General features: G+C 37.6%; 2 protein-coding genes across 2 annotated transcripts in view; one reads left to right on the top strand and one right to left on the bottom strand.

Moving 5' to 3' along the window:
* Positions 1-12410, bottom strand: part of SCN9A (sodium voltage-gated channel alpha subunit 9) — a 187827-nt gene that overhangs the window by 108587 nt on the left and 66830 nt on the right. The window contains exon 2 of the mRNA XM_050752508.1: positions 2112-2419. Within this exon, the coding sequence (XP_050608465.1) occupies positions 2112-2369 (258 nt within the window). The 5' untranslated portion in view covers positions 2370-2419. The remainder of the gene's footprint in view (positions 1-2111; positions 2420-12410) is intronic.
* LOC126933044 (L-lactate dehydrogenase B chain-like) lies at positions 6916-8188 on the top strand. Its single transcript, XM_050752507.1, has one exon. It carries the CDS (start codon positions 6975-6977, stop codon positions 7869-7871), a length of 897 nt encoding a protein of 298 aa, XP_050608464.1. The 5' UTR covers positions 6916-6974; the 3' UTR covers positions 7872-8188.

Here is a 12410-nt window from a genome sequence, read left to right as displayed (position 1 = left end):
GTTCAATTTCTTTATTTTAGTTATAATACTAATATTAGCTCTTAAAAGGGACTTAAATTAAGGGGATTCCTCACTTACTAACCATGGTAATTTAAAAAATGACATGAATAGAAGCAAATATTCTTGAAATGTTATTGTAGCCATTCCATAACAAGTGTCCTTTTCCATAGCTTTAGTATTCAGTTAAGAAATAAAAACAAATAGCAGTAACCACAAAATATTAAAACAACCTAAAGCATTGGCTTAGAAATCAGAAAGACAAAGTTCAAATCCCTGCCTCATTTTTCTCCCACTGGCAGGGAGATGACTTGTGTTATCTGAGAAACACTGATTTTCTAAGTTTTATATAGGGTTATCAGTAGGTTTCAGGCAATAAGCATTTCTCACTGTATTCGGGAGGTAAGTTTGTGAGTCAGGCTTTTTATTTGAATGTGGCAGTATTCTCTCAAGAAAACAAACCAGAGTCTATTATTTTCAGGTATCTTTTTATTTCCCTGTTCCCTTTCACTATATCAGTTATATCTAAATACAATTTAATGTAAAATTCACTTTTACATCGAAAATTATTTTAAAATTAATACCTAGTCCTCAAGTACAACCCTTTTTGTCTTAAATCTCAGTACACTGTATTTTTAAAAAATTATTCATCCATTCTTTCTGCAATTGTATTTACATGATTTGGCTCTGTGTCCCCGCCCAAATCTCATTTTGAATTGTAATCCCCACGTGTCAGGGGAGGGGCCTGGGGGGAAGAGATTGGATCATGGGGGCGGTTTCCCCAGTGCTGTTCTCAGGATAGTGAGTGAGTTCTCACCAGACCTGATGGGTTTAAAAGTGTGGCACTTCCTTCCTCTTTCTCTCCTGAACCATATAAGATGTGCCTTGCTTCCCCTTTGCCTTAAAACATGATTGTAGGTTTCCTGAGGCCTCCTCTGCCATTCAGAACTGTGAGCAAATTAAATCTCTTTTCTTTGTAAATTACACAGTCTCAGGTAGTTCTTTATAGCAGTGTAAAAATGGACGAATACGGCCGGGCGCGGTGGCTCACGCCTGTAATCCTAGCACTTTGGGAGGCCGAGGCGGGCAGATCCCAAGGTCAGGAGATCCAGACCATCCTGGATGACATGGTGAAACCCCGTCTCTACTGAACATACAAAAACAAAATTAACCGGGCGTGGTGGTGGGCGCCTGTCGTCCCAGCTACTTGGGAGGCTGAGGCCGGAGAATGGCGTGAACCCGGGAGGCGGAGCTTAAAGTGAGCCAAGATCGCCACTGCACTCCAGCCTGGGCGACAGAGCGAGACTCTGTCTCCAAAAAAAAAAAAAAAAAAAGGAACTAATACATATTTAGTGAGAAACTATATCATAACAGGTAATGAAAAGGAGTTTGAACAAAAATATGGCATGAGTTTTTTATTCAAGGTACTTCCTAGAAAAATGAAAAGAACAAAGTAACTCTACTTAAGGCAAGATGTGACAGATATCATACAGAAATATATAAACGGGGAAGAATGAGAGTGAAGAGGGAACAGGGTCACATGACTGTCAAAATTACCAGGGAGACTTTATAAACCAGAGGTCATCTGAGCTAACATGAAAAATCACAACCTACTACATTGTTTTGGCAAGATCAAGTTACCTTGTACTTGAAATTTTAATAAAAAGAATTAGGTTGGTGTTTTAAAATTGAAATTAGCAATTTTCATTTGCATTAAAAACGTTTAAGTGATTTTTGGGTCTGCATACACACGAGAGTTAATTATTAGCAGGAAAAAATAGGTATGACTATAAAATTTGGCAGATTACTGTGTCATGTCCAAAAAAGTTATGCCAAACAATTATACTAAACAATGTATACTATGTTATACTAAACATTATACTAAACAATTTTGAAAGATGTAAAAAAAAATTAAAAGTAGTATGCCAATGCCAGAACCAGTTTCAATGTAAAATTTGAAAAAGTACATATTCTGAATATCCTCTATATATATTTAATTTAACATTCTCATCATGATATAGTTATTCACTAAATTTCACTAATCTCAATTTAAAATAATTTTTATACAGAAGGAAGTCAACAGAAACCGACCACTGAAGTCAAAATAAACTCACTTTTTTGTCTGCATAGTAGGGGTCCAGGTCCTCCAGGGGCTCTGACACCATGCCGGGAGGAATGTCCCCATAGATGAAGGGCAGCTGTTTGCCAGCTTCCAAGTCGCTGCTTGGCTTTGGGGCTTCTTCATCGTCGTCTTTCTTTTCTTCTTTGGGTTCCTTTGATTTTCTTTCAGCAATGCGTTGTTCAATGAGGGCAAGAGACTGTTTTGTGAAGTGGACAAAGCTCTGAGGTCCTGGGGGAGGCAACATTGCCATCTTTTCATCCTGTATATTTTAATTCCTCTTCAGCTCCTCACATAAGAGGCCTGGATGGAAACAAAGAAATTAAGACTTAACTATTTGCCTGCCAAGAAAGGCACATTAAAAAATAATAATAACAACATAAACAGATTTTTAGTTTTGACCACAAAAGGTAACATGTTCATAGACTTATCAGCTTGTTAAGGGACTACTATGTGTCAGGCAATAGGCCGGACTTATTTTTTATGCCTTCTAACCAGGTTTATACTCAGAAATTTGAAGTTTACACTTCACAGCTTTAAAGGAAAAAATGACAATTTCCTGAATAAATTTTCCTAAATTCCCCTTCTTTTCATCTATATTTACCTTTGGGGCAATTCAACTCAACTTTCCTCTTTTCAAAGTCTTTATGATAATGCCTTTGGTAGCACCACTCTCCAGCATGACTCTGCTTTATCAACTAAACTTATGTAATATTCTAAATCCTTTGCTGTCATTTCAATAATGTTCATAACATCTTGACCAGGAGAAGATTCCATCTCAAGAACCCACTTTCTCTGCTTATCAATCAGAAGCAACTCCTCATACATTCAAGTTACCACAAGATTACAGCAAATCAGTCACAATTTTAGGCTCCACCTCTAATTCTAATTCTCTTGCTATTTCCCCCACATCTGCAGTTCTTTTCCTCACTGAGGTCTTAAACCCCTCATGGTCATCCACGAGAGTTGGAATCAACTCATTCCAATTTCCTATTAATGTTTGTATATTGCCCTCCTCCCACAAATCATTAATGGTCTAATAACATATAGAATGGTGAATCCTTTCCAGAAGTTTTCAATTTACTTTGCCCAGACCCATCAGAGGACTCAGTATCTATGGCAGCTATAGTCTTATAAAATGTATTTATTAAATAATAAGACTTAAAAGTTGAAATTACTCTTTGGTCCATAGGCTACAGAATGGATAGGGTTAGCAGACATGAAAATAACATGAACGCCCTTGTACATCTCTGTTAGAACTCTTGAGTGACCAGGCACATTGTCAATAGGCAGTGATATTTTGAAAGAAATCTTTTTTTTTTTTTCTGAGCTGTAGGTATCAAGAATGGGCCTAAAATATTTAATAAACCATGCTGTAAACAGATATGCTGTCATCCAGGCTTTGTTCTATTTATAGAGCACAGGCAGAGTAGATTTAGTATAATCCGTAAGAGATTTTCTGAATAATTAAATAATATAATTTTTGTTTAATTTTCTGAATAATAATATAATTCTAAGATTTTCTGAATGATAAATAAGCATTTGCTTCAATTTAAAGTCACCAACTGCATTCTCCCCTAACAAGAGAGTCAGCCTATTCTTTGAAGCTTTGAACCTAGGCATTGTTTTCTCCTTTCTAGCTATAATATATTCTTCTAGTAGAAGGCTGTTAGACCTACATTGAAAATCTGTTTTTTAATGTAACCACTCTTATCAATGATCTTAGCTAGATCTTCTGAATAACTTGCTGCATCTTCAGCATCGGCACTTGCTGTTTCACCTTGCACTTTTATCTTATGGCAATGGCTTATTTACTTCAACCTCAAGGAGTACCGTCTGCCAGCTTTGAACTTTTTTTTCAGCTTCTTCACCTCTCAGCCTTCATATAATTGGAGAGTTATGGCCTTGCTCTAGATTAGGCTTTGGCTTAAGGAAATGTTGTGGCTGGTTTGATCTTCTATCTCAATCACTAAAACTTTTTCTATATTTGCAATAAGGCTGTTTTGTTTTCTTATCATTCGTGTGTTCGCTGGAGTAGTACATTTGATTTCCTTCAAGAATGTTTACTTTGCATTCACAACTTGGCTAAGTATTTAGTGCAAGAGGCTTAGCTTTTGGCCTGTCTTGGCTTTCAACATGCCCTCCTCACTAAGCTTAATCATTTCAGCTTCTGATTTAAAGTGAGAAATGCACAACTCTTCCTTTACTGGAACATTAGGGATGGGAATGGGTTACTAATTGAACTAATTTTAATATTGCTATGTGTCAGGGAACAGGGAAGCCGGAGGAAAGGGAGAGAGATAGGAATGCTGAAACAGAACACATGACATTTAATGATTGTTTGCTGTCTTATGTGGATGTGGTTCATAGCACCCCAAAACAATTACCATAGTAACAACAAAGATCACTGATCATAGATCACCATAACATACATAGTAATAATAAATAATAGCAATTACAAAGTTTGAAATATTGTGAGAATTGCCACAGTGTGACACAGATGCATGAAGTGAGCACATGCTGTTGAAAAAATTATGCTGACAGACTTGCTCAATGCAGGGTTGCCACAAAACTTCAACTTGTAAGAAATGCGGTATCTTGAAGTGCAATAAAGCAAAGCCCCATAAAATGAACTATGCCTGTATTTTGTTGGAAACCAAAGTTAACATAAAGTTTTTTAAAGAATGTAGTGAAAAATAAGGGACACTGCATGTACACATTCAAAAGTAGGATGATTCTGAAAGGTAAAGAGTAAGTTATGACTTGGCAATTCCACTACTAGGTACAGACTCAAGGGAATTTAAAACATATGTCCACACAAGAAGGTTTACACGAATGTTCAGCAGCATTATTCATAGTAGCCAGAAAGTAAACACAACCTAATTACTCACCAATGAATAAATGGATAAAAACGTGGGATATTCACACACTGAATTAATATTTAGCAATAAAAACAAATGAAGTATAGGTACATGTTACAACATGGATGTGATGAAAACCCTGTGAAGGAACACAGAGCCAAAAGGTCACATATTATATGATTCCATCTTATGAAATGTCCAGAGTAGGCAAATCCCCAGAAACAAAATGTAGAGTATTTTTTTTTTTCAGAGGCTAGGTGTAATAGGAAGTGACTATTGATGGTTATGTGGTTAACGGTTAAAGAGTATGGGACTTCTTTGGGGGTGATAAAAATATTCTAAAATTACGTAATTATGATGGTTGCATACCTTCCTGAACATACGAAAAACCACTGAGTGGTACACTTTAAAATGGTGATTTTTATGGTGTGTAAATTATACCTCAATAAAACTACTATGAATATGCATTAATAATTTTGGATCATAAAATATGTGAAAATTGTCCTCAGAATAGGAAGAGATTTAGTAAAATGGAAACAAATCAATGAATCAAATCAAAGCAGTTGCCACTTGTGCTTTGGGGATTCCTCAACACTTTTGAAAATCATAAAGGTGAGAGGTTGGGATAACTTGCCTCACTACACTTTCAGTGTAGACATAACGTGGCTCTTGAAGAAAAATTGGCTTGAATAACTGGTGTTTTGGTAGATTCTGCATTCAACTGGAGGGTACCACCTCTTTCAATAATTATTTGAGAAAAATCTAGGTACACAGATGTTGTGAACTCCGATGCCCATTACCAGTTTGACTCTTCCAATATTCCTATTCTCCTCTGTCTCTGTCTCTACTGACCCCCATGCACATGCTCAACACAGCTCCAGAATGACTAAAGTTTATACAAAAAGCAGAGGCAAAGGGTGGTCAATGCTAGTGGTACCATGCATGGGCAATATTTCCCTGATCAAGCTAAATTAAAGGAAGACACTAAGAACCTGCTTAACAGCATGGTCTGTGAAATATAAGTTGAAGAGACCTTGATCAGATTTCATCCTCATCCTCTAGTTTGGAGAGGTGAAACTTCCTTTCCTTTTACTAGTTTTATAGCTTTGAAGAAGAGCAGCTTTAGTTGGCATCTGAGTTTGCTTGGAAGTTATTGTACAGGGCCAGTGGGGTGGCAAGATGATGGGCTGACAGGGTGACAGAGGGCAACATAAGTAAAAATGGAGCCTCACACTTCACCAACACACACAAAGAATATGCAATGATGAGGGAGGACCTACGTGTGACTACAACTTCTTTCCTCTTCCCTTAGTCTTCTGGATAAACAGGCCACAGGAGTTTTCATCAGTCCGGTATTTAGTTTAAGATTTGCGATTTCTGGTGGAGTAACTATTTAAATGGAAAAATAAAGCTCAAAAATTCTAAAAAAAGGTGACAATGAATACTTATATAATGTGAGAGTAGAGAGGACTTGTAAAGCATTACACCAAAGGCACAATCTAAAAAGAAAAAGAATGCTAGATTTAATCTCATAAGAATGAAGGTTTTTAAAAGCGGAAAGCATCCACAAAATAAAAAGAAAAGTATAATACAAATGGCAGATGAAGTGCTTTTTCTTTAATGAATAAAGATATTAAAATAATAGATCTCATAATACAAAATTTAGTAAATAACATAATTACCTAAAAATACAAATGATTAATAAACACTTGTAACTATATCAAACCTCTCTAGTAATCAAAGAAACAAATACTAAAATAAACATGGGGAATCAAATTTGGCCTATTACATTAGCAAAGATTTTAACAAAAGTAATAGTGATATTAGAGAGGATATAGGAGAAATCACTGTCGCCTGTCTGGATGACAGTAATAAATAATGTGTACAGACATTTTGAGGGTAATTTTGTAATATCTATCAAAAACCTTAAATATGGACATTGTCTTCTCCGCACTACTGTTACTGAGGTCTCCAGCGCCTTCTCCCTCCTGTGCAAAATGGCAACTCTTAAGGAAAAACTCATTGCACCAGTTGCGGAAGAAGAGGCAACAGTCCCAAACAATAAGATCACTGTAGTGGGTGTTGGACAAGTTGGTATGGCGTGTGCGATCAGCATTCTGGGAAAGTCTCTGGCTGATGAACTTGCTCTTGTGGATGTTTTGGAAGATAAGCTTAAAGGAGAAATGATGGATCTACAGCATGGGAGCTTATTTCTTCAGAAGCCTAAAATTGTGGCAGATAAAGATTATTCTGTGACTGCCAATTCCAAGATTGTAGTGGTAACTGCAGGAGTCCGTCAGCAAGAAGGGGAGAGTCGGCTCAATCTGGTGCAGAGAAATGTTAATGTCTTCAAATTCATTATTCCTCAGATCGTCAAGTACAGTCCTGATTGCATCATAATTGTGGTTTCCAACCCAGTGGACATTCTTACATATGTTACCTGGAAACTAAGTGGATTACCCAAACACCGCGTGATTGGAAGTGGATGTAATCTGGATTCTGCTAGATTTCGCTACCTTATGGCTGAAAAACTTGGCATTCATCCCAGCAGCTGCCATGGATGGATTTTGGGGGAACATGGCGACTCAAGTGTGGCTGTATGGAGTGGCGTGAATGTGGCAGGTGTTTCTCTCCAGGAATTGAATCCAGAAATGGGAACGGACAATGATAGTGAAAATTGGAAGGAAGTGCATAAGATGGTGGTTGAAAGTGCCTATGAAGTCATCAAGCTAAAAGGATATACCAACTGGGCTATTGGATTAAGTGTGGCTGATCTTATTGAATCCATGTTGAAAAATCTATCCAGGATTCATCCCGTGTCAACAATGGTAAAGGGGATGTATGGCATCGAGAATGAAGTCTTCCTGAGCCTTCCGTGTATCCTCAATGCTTGAGGATTAACCAGCGTTATCAACCAGAAGCTAAAGGATGATGAAGTTGCTCAGCTCAAGAAAAGTGCGGATACCCTGTGGGACATCCAGAAGGACCTAAAAGACCTGTAACTACTGGGCTCTAGGCTATAGAAATTTAAAAACTACAATGTTATTAACTCTGAGCCTTTAGTTTTCATCTGTGTACATGGATCGCAGTTTGCTTTGATCTTCTTCAGTATGTCAATTTCGGCTCATAGAATCAAAGCCTATGCTTGGTTTAATGCTTGCAATATGAGCTCTTGAACAGATAAAATTAACTATTGTAGTGTAAAAAAAAAAAAAAACCTTAAATATGTGAATTCATTTTTATTGGCAAATAATTTTCCTTCTAGGAATTTATTCAAAGACAATAATCTCAGGTGTCCTCTAACATGTATAAAGATATTTACTACAAAGTTTTTATAACATTGAAAAATTATAATCAATCCAAACCCTTACCCTAACAGTAAGGGTTACACTAAATGAAGAAATGAGTGTATAATGAAATACTGAGCAGCTTTGAAAGAGAGCTTTCAGAGACTATTTAATGAATTAAATGAATTATAAAAATATTATAAGCATAATAAGTGGAATGTAGGTTATACACACAGATAGATGTAAATTAATAACAATTTTTAAATGATATTAAATTGAAATTATATACACAATGCATTTAACAAAGGTTAGCCCTAGTTAAGATTATGGATTATATTTATGAATTTCTTTATACTTTACTTTTCAAATTTGTACAATGAAAATGTCATGTTTTTCTATCCAGAAGAAAATATACTTTAAAAAAAATCATTTAAAATTATTTGGCCTAATTTTATACAGTTAATGAAATCAATCAATATTTATTCTTGTCATGTTTAATTTACAATTTTGAAAAATATATTGCCACATTTCCACTTTTTATTAACATTATTATGATTGTACCTTCTTTAGAATGAAATCCCAATGTTGCATATAAAGGTAATACTTTTGTTTTCTCATTACTGTCTTACACACTCACCATTAATCTCATATTAGAGAATACTTAGGCAAGTACTAAAATCAAAAAATGGATGTGTTATTCTTGTATCTAAGATTTCCCATAGTTAAAACCAATATGGAAATATTTATTCTGAACTCTTTCTTATTTTCTATGTATGCAGACACACATATATAGATATGTCTTATCTATGTTTATCAATCTATGGATCTATGTCTGTCCAAATATCATATCATGTATTTGTCTATCTAGCATCTGTCTATTTTTCTTCACACATCTTTCCAGTCAAAGCAATGTCAGCTCCCAGTTCATGACAATGGTCTTATCCCATGTGTTAATCACACTCTCTGGTCTTCAAATTTCCATTGCAGTAAAAACAAAGATGTACAGTAGGGAAGCATTTAATAATATCACTAAAAACCAGAGGAAGACAAAATAAGTTTTCATAAATCATAAGATTACCCTAGTGAGGAGATCAAAGCAGAAGCTACAGTCTGGAATACTCATCTGAGAACGTTAGAATTTCTTTCTAGCAAAGAAGTCACAGATTTCTATGATAAATATGTGATATAGATCAGAAAACAAGTTGATTAATCCATGGATTATTCAATAATGTTGCAGAAAACACTTTCCCACTTCCTTCTCTATATTAAATATGTAGCAGAGTGGTTTATCTCCAAGCTATCACCAAAAGGATAATATATGCATTAATTCAGGTAGGACTCCCAGGGTATCCATGTCCATTTTAGCTAGAATCAGGGTGGAGTCAAGGGAAAAGTGACTCCCTTGCCTACTCCTCATCCATACATCCTAAAATGTAGCCTGCTTATCAATATACCATGCATGTACATATGCAGACCTTTCAGTCATCCCTCTCTTTCAAGAGAGGATTTATCTGGGAAACAGACCTATATAAAGACTAATGCAAACCTGGCCAACAGCAACCTGGCCTTTCTTCCATAAATATTAATAGACAATCAATAATAAATTGGTAATGAAGATCTACCAAACATAAAATTGAAAGACTAAGATGAACAGATCAAACTTATAACTTTAGAAAAAAAAAAAAAACAAACATAGGGGGATATTGAGAAGTTAAAGTTAGTATTCCTAGAGAAATTTGAGGAGACGAAGTATCCTTTGTTAAAAAAATATATATATGTATAGGCTACCAAAAACAACATCAATTCTGGGTAAAGGTCATGCTTTGTGAAAACAAAAATTTCAGTAGAATGCTTGCTGAAAAGGAGGATTCATAATTGTAGTTAACTTTCACTTTACCCAAAAGGTACACTTTACCAGAATGGGGCATAAGTGAACATTCTCAAGTGCTAGAAATGTTCTATACCTTGATCTATGTGATGGTTACATGGGAATATATGTATGTGTAAAAATTCATGGAGTTCTATATCTTAGATTTTTCTACATCTTTTAGAATAATTTTTAAAATTAAAAAAGTACAAAATAAAACTCAAAATAAAACTTAGAAGATATAGAACAATCCATGTTGTTCAACATCAGTCTCAAGAGAGCAGCAAATAGTAGATAGGAAATAATAAACAAAGTAATAGCAGAAAATTCATGGAGAGTCATCAGGCTAAAAGTACAAAAGCAGATCAATTTAAAAGTTCCATTCTTGATTACCGGAGCAAGATGGCCGAATAGGAGCAGCTCCAGTCTCCAACTCCCAGCGCGAGCGACACAGAAGACCGGTGATTTCTGCATTTTCAACTGAGGTACTGGGTTCATCTCACTGGGGAGTGCCGGACGATCGGAGCTGGTCAGCTGCTGCAGCCCGACCAGCGAGAGCTGAAGCAGGGCGAGGCATTGCCTCACCTGGGAAGCGCAAGGGGGAAGGGAGTCCCTTTTCCTAGCCAGGGGAACTGAGACACACAACACCTGGAAAATCGGGTAACTCCCACCCCAATACTGCGCTTTAGGAAACAGGCACACCAGGAGATCATATCCCACACCTGGCCGGGAGGGTCCCACACCCACGGAGCCTCCCTCGTTGCTAGCGCAGCAGTCTGTGATCTACCGGCAAGGCAGCAGCGAGGCTGGGGGAGGGGCGCCCGCCATTGCTGAGGCTTAAGTAGGTAAACAAAGCTGCTGGGAAGCTCGAACTGGGTGGAGCTCACAGCAGCTCAAGGAAACCTGCCTGTCTCTGTAGACTCCACCTCTGGGGACAGGGCACAGTAAACTAAGACACACAGACACCTCTGCACAGACGCAAACGACTCTGTCTGACAGTTTTGAAGAGAGCAGTGGATCTCCCAACACGGAGGTTGAGATCTGAGAAGGGACAGACTCCCTGCTCAAGCGGGTCCCTGACCCCTGAGTAGCCTAACTGGGAGACATCCCCCACTAGGGGCAGTCTGACACCCCACACCTCACAGGGAGGAGTACACCGCTGAGAGGAAGCTTCCAAAGCAAGAATCAGACAGGTACACTCGCTGTTCAGAAATATTCTATCTTCTGCAGCCTCTGCTGCTGATACCCAGGCAAACAGGGTCTGGAGTGGACCTCAAGCAATCTCCAACAGACCTACAGCTGAGGGTCCTGACTGTTAGAAGGAAAACTATCAAACAGGAAGGACACCTACACCAAAACCCCATCAGTACACCACCATCATCAAAGACCAGAGGCAGATAAAACCACAAAGATGGGGAAAAAGCAGGGCAGAAAAGCTGGAAATTCAAAAAATAAGAGCGCATCTCCCCCGGCAAAGGAGCGCAGCTCATCGCCAGCAACGGATCAAAGCTGGACGGAGAATGACTTTGACGAGATGAGAGAAGAAGGCTTCAGTCCATCAAATTTCTCAGAGCTAAAGGAGGAATTACGTACCCAGCGCAAAGAAACTAAAAATCTTGAAAAAAAGTGGAAGAATTGATGGCTAGAGTAATTAATGCAGAGAAGGTCCTAAACGAAATGAAAGAGATGAAAACCATGACACGAGAAATACGTGACAAATGCACAAGCTTCAGTAACCGACTCGATCAACTGGAAGAAAGAGTATCAGCGATTGAGGATCAAATGAATGAAATGAAGCGAGAAGAGAAACCAAAAGAAAAAAGAAGAAAAAGAAACGAACAAAGCCTGCAAGAAGTATGGGATTATGTAAAAAGACCAAATCTACGTCTGATTGGGGTGCCTGAAAGTGAGGGGGAAAATGGAACCAAGTTGGAAAACACTCTTCAGGATATCATCCAGGAGAACTTCCCCAACCTAGTAGGGCAGGCCAACATTCAAATCCAGGAAATACAGAGAACGCCACAAAGATACTCCTCGAGAAGAGCAACTCCAAGACACATAATTGCCAGATTCACCAAAGTTGAAATGAAGGAAAAAATCTTAAGGGCAGCCAGAGAGAAAGGTCGGGTTACCCACAAAGGGAAGCCCATCAGACTAACAGCAGATCTCTCAGCAGAAACTCTACAAGCCAGAAGAGAGTGGGGGCCAATATTCAACATTCTTAAAGAAAAGAATTTTAAACCCAGAATTTCATATCCAGCCAAACTAAGTTTCATAAG

This window comes from Macaca thibetana, chromosome 12 (assembly GCF_024542745.1).
Source record: "Macaca thibetana thibetana isolate TM-01 chromosome 12, ASM2454274v1, whole genome shotgun sequence".
NCBI classification, from domain to species: Eukaryota; Metazoa; Chordata; class Mammalia; order Primates; family Cercopithecidae; genus Macaca; species Macaca thibetana.
This window is presented reverse-complemented; position numbering and strand designations above follow the sequence as displayed.